The sequence below is a fragment of the Triticum aestivum genome, chromosome 7B, assembly GCF_018294505.1.
Source record: "Triticum aestivum cultivar Chinese Spring chromosome 7B, IWGSC CS RefSeq v2.1, whole genome shotgun sequence".
Classification (NCBI taxonomy): domain Eukaryota; kingdom Viridiplantae; phylum Streptophyta; class Magnoliopsida; order Poales; family Poaceae; genus Triticum; species Triticum aestivum.
The window spans coordinates 668,002,911-668,019,625 of NC_057813.1; the positions used below are offsets into that span (position 1 = coordinate 668,002,911).

Here is a 16,715-nt window from a genome sequence, read left to right on the forward strand (position 1 = left end):
TATGGTAAAAGGAGACCCAGGGGCCATAGGTTTCACTAGAGGCTTCTCTCTTAAACAAAGCATACGGTGGGGAAACAAATTCCTATTGAGCAAGTGATACAAAAGCGCATAGTTATGACGATACTTAAGGCAATGATCATGAATATAGGCATCAGATCCGTGACAAATAGACCGATTCCTGCCTGCATCTACTACTATTACTCCACACATCGACCGTTATCCAACATGCATCTAGTGTATTAAGTTAACAAGAACGGAGTAACGCCTTAAGCAAGATGACATGATGTAGAGGGATAGATCCAAGCAATATGGTAAAAAAAACCATCTTTTTATCCTTAATGGCAACAATACAAATACGTGCCTCGCTACCCCTACTGTCACTGGGTGAGGACACCGCAAGATTGGACCCATCACAAAGCACCTCTCCCATTGCGAGAAAAATCAATCTAGTTGGCCAACCCAAATCAATAGATCGGAGAGAAATACAAAGCTATCTTAATCATGCATAAAAGAGTTCAGAGAAGACTCAAATAATATTCATAGATAATTTGATCATAAATCCACAATTCATCGGATCTCAACAAACACACCATAAAAGAAGATTACATCGAATAGATCTCCAAGAACATCAAGGAGAATATTGTATTGAAGATCAAAGACAGAGAAGAAGCCATCTAGCTACTAGCTATGGACCCGTAGGTCTGTGGTAAACTACTCACACATCATTGGAAGGGCATCAAGGTTGGTATAGAGGCCCTCTGTGATCGAATACCCCTCCAGCAGAGTACCGGAAAAGGCCCCAAAATGGGATCTCCCGAGAACAGAAGCTTGCGGTGGCGGAAAAGTATTTTTGGTCTGCCCCTAGTGTAAGGGGAATATTTGGGTATTTATAGAGCTGGAGTTAGGGTTAGGGGGTCCCGAGGGGCCCACAAGCCTGGGGGCCGCCCTCCCCCTGGGGGCGCGCCTCTAGGGCTTGCGGCCCTCTCGTGACTCCTCTGGCCTCCTCCAGAAGCTTCATGGTTGTCTTCTGCTCCAAGAAAATCCTCAAAAAGTTTTGTTTCATTTGGACTCCGTTTATTATTGATTTTCTGTAAAAGATTAAAAGACGGAAAAAACAGCAACTCGCACTAGGCACTAGGTTAACAGGTTAGTCCCAAAAAATGATATAAAATAGCATATTAATGCATATAAAACATCCAAGATGGATAATATAATAACATGGAACAATCAAACTGATAGATACGTTGGAGACGTATCAGAGCACCCTATCGCACACACAGACAAGGCGATGGTTTAAAACTCCATTGCGGAATGGGGGTAAAAACCATTTGTATAGGACGTCTCTACACCAGTGGGTAAATGTATCCAAATCCAACATTTTTTGGGTAAGGGATGCCCAGCGAGCTTGAGAATAGTATCATAGATTACCTTCAGATGTTGGACGATCAAGTGGCCCTAAGAAGGTAATGCCAAAGAAGTCGGCTGAAAAGCCAAAGCCCTCAACGCAGAAGCCTTTAGCTCCAAGTGCTTCAGCTGCCGCAAAATCTTCAGCTCCTCCGCCTGTAGTAAGTTCTTCAAAGGCTTTAGCAAAAGCCCCAACCTCTGTTGTGCTTGCTTCATGTCAGTGCACAACTGGCATTACAATTTCCTGAGAGGCTGCACCAACTACCTCAGCGAGTGGGCAAACTTCCACAAATGCCCCCAAGCTAATGATGAAGGCCACTGCTGGCCACGGAACAAGGCCCAATCCAAAGGTTGTAGCGCCTCAGGCTGGCAAAAATGATGAGGCCGATGAAGATGAGCTTGCTGAACTCATTAGAAGAAAAGTTGAGCAAGCTGCTATTGCCAAGAATTCTTCAGTACATCTTCTGCTGGATCCAAAGAAGATTCTTGACTTCATTGGTATTTTGGTGCCAGAAGCCAGACACTTTGATTGATGATGTTGACCTGCCTCCCGGTCCTAGTAATGTGTTGTTTGCATTCATCTTGAATGAGAAACAAGGTTAATCATGCCAAGCTTATGAGGAAGCAGCATCTTCAGAAGTAGAAAGAGCTAAAGTCTAACATGTTCACTATCACATGTCAACAACTCATTTCTATGTAGGCTGAGATTCAGCAGCTTAGTGATGAATATGAATGCCAAGCCAGTCACTTATGTGGTGTGCGTGACAGATTCATCGCACAAACCAAGTAGGCGGTTGACGATCAGAACAGACGTGAAGATGCTAAACATGGTCAAGCTCCTCAAATAGTTCCTCAGCACAACCACAAATTCCTCGAGCCAGTGCATCTGCATCACAGCCTGAAGAAACTATAAGGGCATCCAAAACTATCGTGCCTGAGAAAGTGCCAGGGTGACTGCATCAGTCGCGCTTGAAGAAATTTCTCCATCATTATCCTCATCGTTAGCTCAATCAAATTCTTTAAAATTTAAGAAAAACACACTTCCTTCTGTATTAGAAGCGAAGAATACCAAGGCTGCTGAGAAAGAAGTTGTGAATAAGAGAAAAGCTTTAGCTCCATCTACTAGTGAAATTGTGAAGAAGTTGAAGACGGATCAATTATCTTCAACTCGGCCTATTGATGCACCACCATTGGCCTCAGCGACCCCAACCCAAATCTTCACAAATCTGTAGATTGTGCCATTTGGAGAAGAATATGTTGTCCCATATGACGATGAGGAAAGAGACACCCATTCTGCTGCTACCCAGAGCAGATGGATGAAGAGATTGAGGTTGAAGCAATTGTCCCCTCTAATGGTATCATCGCCTCCGCCCGTGTTGTCTGTTAAAAGTGCTGGAAATGAAGAAACTGAAGAGGATGTGGATATTGATGGCTCTACTACACCCCTTATCCATGATGAATTTTGGGAAGTATCTCACCCAAATTCACCCATCACCACACCTCTAATGCAAGACCCTTAGTCACCTACAAGGACTGAAGATATTCCCACTGGTGCTGAAGAGCGTCTCACACCTCTTCAAACCATTGTTGAAGAAATGTCGGCTGCATCAACTGAAGAAATGGTGTAGCAAGAGCACATTGTTGAAGTTGAACGTCATTCCCATCGGCCTGATGGATCTGTGCATTTCACTGATACAAAGACTGTTCCACTAGCGAAAACTGAGGAAATTGCAAAATCTGATGCAATTACAGATAAGAATTACTCCACTAGCTCTCCTTGACCCTTTTTATGTAAAGCCTAACAAGGTAAATCTTTAACCCAAGCCTGCAATGCCTAAGCTTGGCAAAGGCGTCAGGACACCCAAGTTCAGCAATGATGATTTCTTCGAGGAGAAGAATTTCTTGACTGGCGCATCACCATATGATTCAGCTAAAATAAGGCGTCAGCACTTCTGGACTACAACGCAGATGAATTTCTATGTGTGCCTGCTATTTGAGAGGAATGAGGTTTTCCCGCATCGCCATATTCCTCGTGTGGATATGGTGTCAATTCCGGTGTTGTCTATTATTCATGATGCTGGGTTACTAAGCCTATGCTCTGACGCCTTTGAATTGAATGAAGAGCTGATTCTTCAACTCTATGCAACATTGCATCTATCAGGTGAAGTTGAGGATATTCACTCCTGGCTCTGGACTGGATTTTAGAAAACACACATTATAAAGCTCCAGCCAGTGAAATGCGTCGAGCACTCCCAGTTAATCCCCATCAAGAGAATGCAAGACACGTTTATGAAGAACCTGAACTTCCAAATCACGTGATGCAAGTGTTAATGGAACCGCAAGCTGAAGGAGATGCTCGAAGAACCACAATTCTGGTGTGGAATTTCTATATGTACCTTGGACTGTATATCGCATTCTGGCCAAAACCGTTAGTCCAATCGAGGGCCACAATTCTGAAACCGAAGAAGTGGTGGGAATCATGAAGAATCTGTTGTTCAATATCATACATGGTATTCCCATTCATATCCATGATTTCTTCATGAGGACCTTGAACCACAATTTGCAAGTTAGGGATTGCTATCTATACTAAATAGCTGGAAACCCTTGGATTCGCCACCATGTCCTCATGCGCGCAAACTTCTTTTATTTAAGTTGTTAGACACTTTGGATGGGTCCATCACATCAATAATAAAGCTCATTGTCCATGGCACCGTCGACACCCTCCGCATCCACCATATTTGTATCCAGGCCCTCCTTGTCCGACATCGTCGTTGTACCTCTCCAGTTGCCGCCCAGGCATTGTAGGACGTCTGCTACCCCCACCAACGTGCATACTCTCCTTGGACTATGTCGTCGTCCACCCAGAATCCCTCTGCAGCCAGGTACCTTCCGCTCCTTGTGGATGACATCCATGGCGGACACCACGCCCGGCAGGTGTTCGGTCGAATGCCATTGAGCCTTTTGAACTTCTTGTTGTTTTCTAGAGTAAGCACGATAGTGGGGTGCTCGGCAAGGAGGATAGATTGTTGTGTGATGCATGGTTGGCCATATCTGCGGGCATTTGTAGGCAGGAACTTAAGGTGCTTGGTCTTTTGTCAGTGTGTGCACGATGATCCGTTTCATGTGCAAAATCACTCCGCGTCTTATGACATGTAGATCATCCATAAACGCAATGTGAGGTAGATATTGCGGTTGATGCTACACCATTTGCAACTCCGTCATGAAGTTATGCGACGCGGTTAAACGAGTGGAGATAATGTGGACATTGGGCACGTCAACCATGGAGACCATAAGTTTTGCTTCTTGTTGCTCTACATGTTGGTTTATTTATTCATTCAATCAATGTTCCTTTACACATTGTAAGTATGCACGCTCTATCATGATGCACTATAGGACCGAAGGCAGGCCATTCACGCACATACATTGTTTGATGAAGGTCAAAGTCAGCCTATGTGGGACGACATGTGTCGGCTCTAGTTCTATTATCGTTCAATTTGGAATCGATGAATTTGGAAGAAAAAAACTTTTCGAATATCCCAGTTATCACGTTGAATTTGAACTATTATTGTACTAGAGGTATTTGTATTCTATTTACGGATGAATTGTGCTTCTTCTATAATTACTTTGAGTGTTACAGGCTTGGTTTGGTGAAATGGATGAAATACCATCCATTTTATTTAAATTATGTCTGAACTTTGCTGAATTCTATTTTGTTTAATGGAATTCGTCAGATTTGTTAAAATCTATTTTGAAACTAAATTGATGCGGCCACGGTTGGGTGGTTGGCTCCTGTATCATTGCCCATAGACTAGGCTTCATCGATCCATGGAGGGATACGGTGTACAATTTGAAGGTCACCAATGAAGATACCCTAAGCCGCTTGGCTCCTATATCATTGTCCGTACACTGATGTTCATCGGTCCTCGGACAGATACGGTGTACAATTTGAAGGTTAGCAATGCAGACATCCTAAGCCGCCGTCGTGTATAACTGGGTTTTCTTTTTTGCGGGAGAAATACTTGTATTACTCAATCACAATGTCAATAATGAAATTTGCAAGGTCAATTTAACAAACGAGATTACCATGACGGCATGACTCACCATGATTGAATTTGCTCCCTTGGTTCCAAATGCAATGTGCATAATTTTTTCAAGAATCAATCCTATTTGTGTTTGACCAAAATTATAGAGAATAATATTAACATCCGCAATATCAAATCAGAATCATTTGATTCATCATGGATGTCTATTTCATACTTGTATTGTGGGTGCTGTTTTCTAAAAAATTGAATCTAGTTAGTCTTCACATCCCATTGATGCTGCCTGCCTGCCTCCCACAATGGTTTGCAACTTGTTCTAGATGATGAACCATGGTTTGTATCCTCGCAAATAGAATGAACGATATCCCCGCGAAAAATTGACAATAGTTACATGCATAAAGCATTCTACATATTGTTGAGAGTATATAAACCATTCTACATATTGTTGAGAGTATATAAACCATTCTACATAGTGTTGAGAGATCCATAACTAATTCAAAAGCCTAATCAGTCCAGCTAAATTGCTAAGAAGTATTAGTACTGAACAACATGTGATCCACTTTACTGCCATGGCTGACACCATCCATTTGGATTACATCGTACTACTAGTACTATCCTTCTAACTAACAACAAGATTTGATCAACTTTTACTCAACTCTCTAGAAATATACTACTACTACTACTACCAAATTAACGAACAAGAAAGCTTAATTAGCCGCCTTCTCATGAGTCACGGGTCATGTGTTGTTGGAGAAGATCCTGCGTTGCCTCACGGGCACTCGCCCCAGCCCTCCTCGGCGTCCACGGCGGCGGCGGCCGGTCTGCTGGCGCGCGCGCGGCCCATGGACGAAGCCACCTCCACGAGCACCCTCGCCGGCACGTGCGCGCACGCCTCCAGCCGCCGTAGCGCGTCGCCGGCCTCGTGGGCGCTGCCGACGTGAGCCGCCATCACCTCCAGGCACAGCGCGGCCGCCATCGCGACGCGCAGCGGCACCCTCCTCGGCGCCGCGGCCACGGCCCGGAGCGTGCGCGCGGCCGCCGCGGCGCGCCTGCGCGCCACCGCCGCCGGAAGGCCCATCTTCTTGGCCCACCCCTCGAGCACCTCCTCACCCCGCGCGCGGGGGCTGCTCCTGATCTTGGGCCTCCGCCCCAGCGGCGCCGCCGTCGTCGCCGTTGTGGCGGAGTCGGCGGTGGACACGCAGGAGCTGGACGTGGTCATCCCGGACAGGGCCTCCTCCTCCTCCGTCGCAGCCTTGTGCGCGTAGACGCGCGTGCGGCGGTGGCGGGAGGCGAGGAAGTTGGCGCCGTGGACCCTGGCGTCGCAGGGCGCGCAGAGGAACGCCGCGTCGGCCGCGCAGTGCACGTCCGCCGGCGCGCCGCACAGCGCGCACCTTGCCGTCGCGCCACACATCTCCGCCAGCTTCAGCACTCTCTCGCACGTAGGGTGAGGTGAGGTTGCGTCGCGCGCTCTTCTAGACTTGCAGCCGGGAGAGACGAGATCGACGACGGACGACGGCGAGGCAGCGTGGTGTGCTTCTCCTCGCCGGGGCGCGTATTTAAAGACGACCGAGCTAGCTAGCTATCCCGCGAGGTGGCCGCTCGCTGGTGAGATCTTTTCCGCTCCCCACGTCCCCCCGTATCGTACACGTGCAGTTTGCGTGGTCATGGCTGCAAGCCGCGAGCGGCGTCCGATCCTCGCCCCGATCGCCGCGACGTGGAGGGTGCGAGGCCGTCCCGGCCGCTCCCGCGATTCGCACCGGGCCCGGTGTCAGCGGCCTCGCGCCCTCACCTGCCCATCCACCGATGGCTCCCCATGAGCGGTGGCCATGTGGTCGCCCGCTGCGCGGTCGACACCTGGTGGCGCACTCCGCCGTCGACCCGCACAAGTGGCTGCGGTTGATCAACCGCGACGGGCGCGGGCCCATGGCGCCCCGCGAGGGCCGACGTGAGCCGCGAGTTGGGGCATGGGGCCGGAGCGCGGTCGCCATCGGCGGGATGCGCCGAGGGCAAGCGTAGAGCCATCCGTGGCCACGAAACCTCGTCCCCCTCGAAGTACGTACTCTAGACTAGTTTGCGCCTGGCGCCCACGCCGGCCAGCCCGTCGCTGTCGGGGCTCGGTCGGTCGTTCGTGGCCTTGCTTTGTCGGGTTCCGGTGCCGCCGCTGATTCTTTAGCCCGTCGTACAAGCAAGGAAGCTCTGCCATGGGGTGGTACGTGGTAGTGCGTTGAATTCCCGGCTCCTTCGAAATTTTTTACACAAACTTCGCCATCCGTATCGTTCTTTCGGGTTGTGACGGCATGTTGCAAGTAGCCAGGTAGGTGAAAATGCGTTGTGTTGGTGGTGCAGGCCGTCTCACGCCACGCATTGTATTATAACCCATGCTGTTTTTCCTTGCGTTTTTTATTCTTTTGCTGCTGGCCACATTCACTCGCGCGGTGCAAAACGGGTATCCTCGGCCGGGAATCGACGCCTTCTCGATCATTCCAAATGTATAACATGTGGACCGCAACGGAGATGGAGGCCACCATGAGGGTCGATCGGTGATCAATCGCGGACTAGTACTACGTGCAACTGAGGCCACGAGCGGCGGGGCGATCGAATTCGTGGAGCGCGAGCGCGCGATGCTCGTCGTCCACCTCGCCGGCCGACACGCGGCGAACATTCCTCTGGTCCGGCGGAAAAGCAAAGGTTCTCCAGCTGCGCCCGGACGTACTATTAGTATCTGTGTATGTGGTCTCTGCCGCTGCGGGTTGACCGCTCGGTCGTCCACGGCATGATCATTCGTATGGGTGGATTGGCACCAAACCCCCCGCAGGAACCTTCCGGAACCTCCTCCAACGGTGGTAGGGCGGGCTAATCCTGCGTGCGACCAACTTTGGCTTCGAATAATTTTCTGGGTTCGTTGTATCTTGTGGTTGTGGGGCACGAGGACACGCGTACGCGCCGGGAGACGCCCAAGCGTGCCGACGTTAGTCCATCTCCATGTGGCATCTGGCATGGCAACCCTTTGATCGATCCAGGTTGCTGACGAATATATGGTGGAGCCAGACAGGCATGCTCCTGCAATATTTCATATTTCTGCAAGCAATGTGCACTGACATATACTTGCTCTCTTTCTAAATGTAAGTCTTCTTAAAAAATCAAAAACAATTCCAGTGCAGACTACATACGAAGCAACAATGAGTATATCTACAATCTAAAAAATGTCTATAAAAAAGGAAAGGCCCTCGCGTCGCTCCCTCCCCGGGGCGACACCGGCGGCGGCCCAAGCGCACCTCCACCGGACCCCCTCCTCACTCCCCTCCCCTTGCCGTCGCCGGTGGGCTCCGCCGGGCGAAGCCTGCGTGAATCCGGCGGCGGCGGGACCTCTTCTTCCCGTGGCGTCGCTCGTGAGGGGGAGATCTTGCAGTGGCGGGCGATGGATGGCGGACGGCGTATGGTGCTGGCGTCGGCTGCGGGCGGCGGATGGGGAGCTGGGGCGGCGGCCTCCGTCCGGGCTCCGGCGTGGCCTGGGCGTGGACGGCGTGCGTGCGCGCGGCGGCGGACGACTTCGGATGCGTGCGTGGGGTGCGGCAGCGGCTGGCGTGCGGCGGGCGTGGCGACTGGCTGGGCGTGGCGGGTGTGGCTCTGGAGCGCGAGGTGCGCTGCGGAGGGACGAGCTGCGCGTATGCTCTGCTGCTCCGTTCATGCAGCTCCGATTTGGATCTAAGCTAAGCTAGTTCTTCGATCTGGTGGCTGCACTTCGCGATGCGACTTTGGTGGCTGTGGTGAAGGTGGTCACGGTGGTGCTACCGTGGTGGACGGCGGCTACGGCCAGGGGGTGGTGCGTGCCTGGGCGCAGTGGATCGTGGGATCCCGTGGCCAGGGTGAGATCGGCCTCAACAGGGGTGGTGATTGGTGGGCGGAGGTCGGTGGTTGCAGGTGGTCATCTCCGGGAGAAATCCTTGCTCCGGTCTTCATCGGAGCCGGCGACGGCGGCGCCTGCGGGTGCCGTGAGCTTTCTTGAAAGCGTCGTTGTGGAGGTGTGCTCCTCCTACCCACGGCTTTGTCTCCGGAGGGAAATCTCAGATCTGCTGGATCGGGCGATGGAGGCGTCTTCGCGTCTTTCTCCTCCTTGGGGGCATCGTTTCGGAGCCGGCTACAACTGGGAGACTAGTGGACTGTGGCATCTTCGCCGTGGATGGCAGCATTTTCGCCGCGTGGTTTGCTGAGGCGGAGCGCTGGTTTCTGTTTGGCAATGATGATGGTGTCGAGAGGAGCTCGGGTCGTGGCGTGGACTTTGGTTGTCGGTTCTTCCCGACGTGTCTGAGTTGCTCTTCCGTGGGTTGCTTGGTTGCTTTGAAGTCGGAACTGCGGTGGAGCGGGTCCAGATGGTGACGATGACAGGCGCCCGGTGGTCGTTTGCGGTGGGCACGATCGACGCAAGTCGGCACGTACGGGACGGCGCGCAAGGCCGCCCACGCGTACGACGCGGCGGCGTGGCGCCTAGGCCGGCCGCACGGCCAGATGAACTTCCAAGATGTGTACACGCTCTAGCAGGCGCTTGACGTTGCCCCGTCGCCTCGTCTGAACACGGCACAAGACCGTGCGGAGCACGCCGAGCGGCAGCGCCGCCTCCTCGTCGCCCAGGAGGACGAGCGGGTCATGGCGGAGTGGCGCCGGCGCCACCCGGAGGACGTCGCCTACGAGCAAGTCTACTGGGCAAGGCGTCGTTGGAAATATGCCCTAGAGGCAATAATAAATTAGTTATTATTATATTTCCTTGTTCATGATAATCGTTTATTATCCATGCTATAATTGTATTGATAGGAAACACAGATACATGTGTGGATACATAGACAACACCATGTCCTTAGTAAGCCTCTAGTTGACTAGCTCGTTGATCAATAGATGGTTACGGTTTCCTAACCATGGACATTAAGATGTCGTTGATAATGGGATCACATCATTAGGAGAATGATGTGATGGACAAGACCCAATCCTAAGCCTAGCACAAAGATCGTAGTTCGTATGCTAAAGTTTTTCTAATGTCAAGTATCATTTCCTTAGACCATGAGATTGTGCAACTCCCGGATACCGTAGGAATGCTTTGGGTGTACCAAACGTCACAACGTAACTGGGTGGCTATAAAGGTACACTACAGGTATCTCCGAAAGTGTCTGTTGGGTTGGCACGAATCGAGACTGGGATTTGTCACTCCGGTAAACGGAGAGGTATCTCTGGGCCCACTCGGTAGGACATCATCATAATGTGCACAATGTGACCAAGGGGTTGATCACGGGTGATGTGTTACGGAACGAGTAAAGAGACTTGCCGGTAACGAGATTGAACAAGGTATCAGGATACCACGATCGAATCTCGGGCAAGTTCAATACCGCTAGACAAAGGGAATTGTATACGGGATCGATTAAGTCCTTGACATCGTGGTTCATCCGATGAGATCATCGTGGAACATGTGGGAGCCAACATGGGTATCCAGATCCCGCTGTTGGTTATTGACCGGAGAACGTCTCGGTCATGTCTACATGTCTCCCGAACCCGTAGGGTCTACACACTTAAGGTTCGATGACGCTAGGGTTATAAAGGAAGTTTGTATGTGGTTACCGAATGTTGTTCGGAGTCCCGGATGAGATCCCGGACGTCACGAGGAGTTCCAGAATGGTCCGGAGGTAAAGATTTATATATGGGAAGTCCTGTTTTGGTCACCGGAAAAGTTTTGGGTTTTTCCGGTAACGTACCGGGACCACCGGGAGGGTCCCGAGGGTCCACCAACCCCGGAGGGCTGCATGGGCCAAGTGTGGGAGGGAACCAGCCCCAGGTGGGCTGGTGCGCCCCCCACAAGGGGCCCAAGGCGCAAGGGAGAGTGGGAGGGGGCAAACCCTAGGGCAGATGGGCCCTAAGGCCCACCCCAGGCGCGCCTCCCCTCTCTCCCCCTCTGGCCGCCACCCAGATGGCATCTGGGGGCTGCCGCCACCCTTGGGGAGGGAACCCTAGAGGGGGCGCAGCCCCCTCCCCTCCCTCTATAAATACTTGAGGCCTGGGGGCTGCCCAACACATGAGTTTCTCCCTCTATTGGCGCAGCCCTACCTCTCTTACTCCTCCTCTCCCGCGGTGCTTGGCGAAGCCCTGCAGGATTGCCACGCTCCTCCATCACCACCACGCCGTTGTGCTGCTGCTGGATGGTGTCTTCCTCAACCTCTCCCTCTCTCCTTGCTGGATCAAGGCATGGGAGACGTCACCGGGCTGTACGTGTGTTGAACGCGGAGGTGTCGTCCGTTCGGCACTAGGATCTCCGGTGATTTGAATCACGACGAGTACGACTCCTTCAACCCCGTTCTCTTGAACGCTTCCGCTTAGCGATCTACAAGGGTATGTAGATGCACTCTCCTTCCCCTCGTTGCTGGTTTCTCCTTAGATAGATCTTGGTGACACGTAGGAAAATTTTGAATTTCTGCTACGTTCTCCAACAGTGGCATCATGAGCTAGGTCTATTGCGTAGATTCTTTGCACGAGTAGAACACAAAGTAGTTGTGGGCGTTGATTTTGTTCAATATGCTTACCGTTACTAGTCCAATCTTGTTTCGATGGTATTGTGGGATGAAGCGGCCCGGACCGACCTTACACGTACTCTTACGTGAGACAGGTTCCACCGACTGACATGCACTTGATGCATAAGGTGGCTAGCGGGTGCCAGTCTCTCCCACTTTAGTCGGATCGGATTCGATGAAAAGGGTCCTTATGAAGGGTAAATAGCAGTTGACATATCACGTTGTGGTTTTTGCGTAGGTAAGAAACGTTCTTGCTAGAAACCCATAGCAGCCACGTAAAACATGCAAACAACAATTAGAGGACGTCTAACTTGTTTTTGCAGGGTATGCTATGTGATGTGATATGGCCAAGAAGAATGTGATGAATGATATGTGATGTATGAGATTGATCATGTTCTTGTAATAGGAATCACGACTTGCATGTCGATGAGTATGACAACCGGCAGGAGCCATAGGAGTTGTCTTTATTTATTGTATGACCTGCGTGTCATTGAACAACGCCATGTAATTACTTTACTTTATTGCTAACCGGTAGCCATAGTAGTAGAAGTAATAAGTTGGCGAGACAACTTCATGGAGACACGATGATGGAGATCATGATGATGGAGATCATGGTGTCATGCCGGTGACGATAATGATCATGGAGCCCCGAAGATGGAGATCAAAAGGAGCAAAATGATATTGGCCATATCATGTCACTAATTGATTGCATGTGATGTTTATCATGTTTATACATCTTATTTGCTTAGAACGACGGTAGTAAATAAGATGATCCCTCATTAAAATTTCAAGAAAGTGTTCCCCCTAACTGTGCACCGTTGCGAAAGTTCGTCGTTTCTAAGCACCACGTGATGATCGGGTGTGATGGATTCTTCCATTCACATACAACGGGTGTAAGACAGATTTACACACGCGAAACACTTAGGTTGACTTGACGAGCCTAGCATGTACAGACATGGCCTCGGAACACAAGAGACCAAAAGGTCGAGCATGAGTCATATAGTAGATACGATCAACATGAAGATGTTCACCGATGATGACTAGTCCGTCTCACGTGATGATCGGACACGGCCTAGTTGACTCGGATCATGTAATCACTTAGATGACTAGAGGGATGTCTATATGAGTGGGAGTTCATGAGATGAACTTAATTATCCTGAACATAGTCAAAAAGATCTTTGCAAATTATGTCGTAAGCTCGCGCTTTAGTTCCACTGTTTAGATTTGTTCCTAGAGAAAATATAGTTGAAAGTTGAAAGTAGCGATTATGCGGACAGTAGAAAGCTTATGTACTTAATGCACCGCTCAGTGTGCTGAACCCCAAATGTTGTTTGTGGATGTTGCGAACATCGGACATACACGTTTTGATAAACTACGTGATAGTTCAGTTAAATGGTTTAGAGTAGAGGCACCAAAGACGTTTTCGAAACATCGCGGAACATATGAGATGTTTCAAGGGCTGAAATTGGGATTTCAGGCTCGTGCCCACGTCAAGAGGTATGAGACCTCCGACGATTTTCTTAGCCTGCAAACTAAGGGAGAAAAACTCAATCGTTGAGCTTGTACTCAGATTGTCTGAATACAACAATCACTTGAATCGAGTGGGAGTTGATCTTCCAGATGAGATAGTGATGTTTCTCCAAAGTCATTGCCACCAAGCTGCTAGAGCTTCGTGATGAACTATAACATATCAGGGATAGATATGATGATCCTTGATGTATTCATGATGTTTGACACCGCGAAAGTAGAAATCAAGAAAGCATCAATTGTTGATGGTTGGTGAAACCACTAGTTTCAAGAAGGGCAATGATGAGGACATGACTAACTTGGATATGACCAAAAATATTGCATATATGCATATTTGTCAGGTGATTTCTAGTGCAAACTATTCAATAATCTATTTATGTTATCCAGAACAAAAATACTTCACACACTTTTGTGTTTTGTCTAATTGCAGGTGTATGGGACATTTGTACAATCCACATATGAAGATAAGGAAAAAAGAGATGTTTATTTGCTGTTCAAAAAGTTCTCTCACGTCACTTTTGGCCCAAGAGAAGATAGAGTCCAAGTCTCTCACGTTCTGGATTCAGATTCGGACTGCACAGACATACCTGACTCAAAACGCACACAAGTTTTTCATACGGATTCCGAATTGGGTGATTCTTTTTTTGTTGGAAACTAGATTTCGTGCACTTTCCAACCCAATTGGAATCACCTTCAAATTCGTCCGGAGCGTTGAGTTGTGGACGAAACAATCTGATGCTGCAGCAGAATCCGAGTCAAACTACAAGTCCAAAGGTGTTACATCACCTCCACTTGGGCCCATTGGCCTTGTACGACCTAGATTTAGTTTTAGGCTGCCTTGGGACGTCCTCCCACCTCCTTGGCCGCCACCCCTTGCTCCTATATAAGTAGATCCATCTAGTAGCTTTTCCTTGGGATTTGTTTAGTTAAAAGTTAGCCATTGCAACTTCGTGTACTTCGTTTGTGTCCAACGACCAGACCAAGACCGCTTCCGGATCCCCACCATTATCAATACTTCATATATATTTGCAATATTCAGATTGCTTTATCATATTCTTGCTCGTTCTTCGATTGCTTGCAGGAATAGACCTTCGTGGTCAGGCTGATCGTGCTTCCAGCATCGTCAGTAACCTCAGGAGATCGGTTTAGCGATTGCTAAGGCGCAACGTCGTGCACATTTGTAGTCGGATCGTGAAAGTCGTCTCCACCAAATCGATAGTTATCATCTCATCGAAAGATCGGGACACCCTCGCCTCTATCAAGTGGTATCAGTTTTCAGGTTGCTCGGTGAGAATTTCCAGTTTTTCTAGATTAGATTTATTTTCTTACCTATTGTCCAAGAAAAAGCCACAAAAAAGAGTTAGATCTATTCATCCTTGGTCCAAGCCAATCTGAGCCTTTGCAATTTTCTTTTCATTGCTTGCATAGTTCAATTATCGGTTGCATCGTCGTGTCGAGTTGCTGGTCTTAGTGTCTAGTTCGTTTAGAGTTTCGAGTTCTGTTCACATTAATCACGCCACCGCTGCATCATTATCTCTTCCGCTGTCCACCACCCATCCATCAATTTCCACCACGTGCTACCCACCATTCATTGTCATAATAATAGTTGAGATCTAGTTTGTTTTGGAAAGAGGGAGAAAAAAAGAGAGAAAAAAAACGAGAGAAAAAAAAGTCGGAGAAAAAAAGGAGAAGAAAAAGAAAAAAAAAGCGTGAGAAAAAAAAGAGAGAAGAAAAAAAATTGGATCTATCTAGAATCAATCTCGTACCTGAATTCGGATTGGAATCTGTTTTGCGCACTGTTCAGTAAAACAGGTGTATCTTCCTCATACGAAGTCCGTTTTGGCTCCGTGAGTACTCGAATTGAAGATAGCGACGAGCCGCATCTAAATAGTTGCAGAAGTTAGTTCAATATTTGACACCTCAAAATCGGCTTCTAAATAGGTCTTTTTGCCCTCTGAAGTTCGTGAACACAGCTTGTTCCAATTTTTCAGGCCAGTTTTAGAATTCTTTGACTCCTCATATCAACTCGGAATTGAGTGATTCTTTTTGCATTGGAAAGCTTGAGTTAGTGGCATTCTTTGAAAGAATTTATCAGAAAATTGTCTCAAACTTTTCAAGAGGAAAGTTGGAGAGAGAGTTGTTGTATATCCTGCTTGGCAGTTGTTTTTCATCATTATCTTCACTGCCATTGTGATCTTCACTTATATCTTGCTGTCAAGAGCTACTTAGTATCCTTCATTGATGCTAGTTGTGCTACGCCGTGACCTCATTAGTGTTCTAGGCTCGCGTCTCTAGTCCGGTCTAGCCTAGGACCAGCACAGTACCGTCGTTGAGCGTTTATTCAACATTGCATCTTTGAATTGATTATTGCTAATCTTTTGCTACCATATATAGCCAACCCAGCTCCACATATTTCTACACGGTGTATACGTACGCTCCCCTGGCAATCGCTTTACTCAATATTCGGAGTTGCTTGACACCGCTGGTTGCCGATCACCGCCTGCTGCATGGTAAGAACTTGTAAGACATTGATATTTGCTTTACTGTGAGCATTTTACCACCACATCCTAGTAGTTATAGGAACATTATTTTTGGGTTTTGTTTCTTGTTCTACTAATCATGACAGGATCCAGAGTCAATTCATGGGCTTTGTCGATCGCGGGAGACGTGCCACCACCTTTGCAAATACCACAACCGTCACGAGAGGTGCACAAACATCCAAATGCACATGATCAGGTTAATGTATCTATACCACCATTTAATGGCCGTTTTAAACCTGCTTTATATATTGAATGGGAGTTCGACATAAAAAATATATTTGCTTCCCATAATTTCAATGAACATAAAAAGGTTAAGGTTGCGGTTGGTTCTTTCACTGGTTATGCTTTGGTTAGGTGGAGTGAATATTGTCGGTTACACCCTGATTATATACCTACTACTTGGGATGATTTGAAACTTGCCATGCGACATACTTTCGTCCCTACTTATTATACTCGTGACATGATTAAGAAGTTGCAACACTTAAAACAAGGTAGTGAAACTGTAACAAAATATTATGATGATTTACAAACTACCTTGTTGCATTCCTCTTTAGAAGAAAGTGAAGATGATTTTATGGATAGATTTTGGGGAGGATTAAACCGTGATATTCAAGAGATACTAATTCATGAAGAGTGTTATCCTATGGACCATTTGT

General features: G+C 48.4%; 1 protein-coding gene across 1 annotated transcript; it reads right to left on the reverse strand.

Annotated features, from left to right (window-relative positions):
• Positions 1–5,978: 5,978 nt before the first annotated feature.
• On the reverse strand, positions 5,979–7,542 carry LOC123159690 (B-box zinc finger protein 32-like). Its single transcript, XM_044577503.1, has one exon. The coding sequence runs from the start codon at positions 6,853–6,855 to the stop codon at positions 6,214–6,216; it is 642 nt and encodes a 213-aa protein (XP_044433438.1). The 5' UTR covers positions 6,856–7,542; the 3' UTR covers positions 5,979–6,213.
• Positions 7,543–16,715: the final 9,173 nt, after the last annotated feature.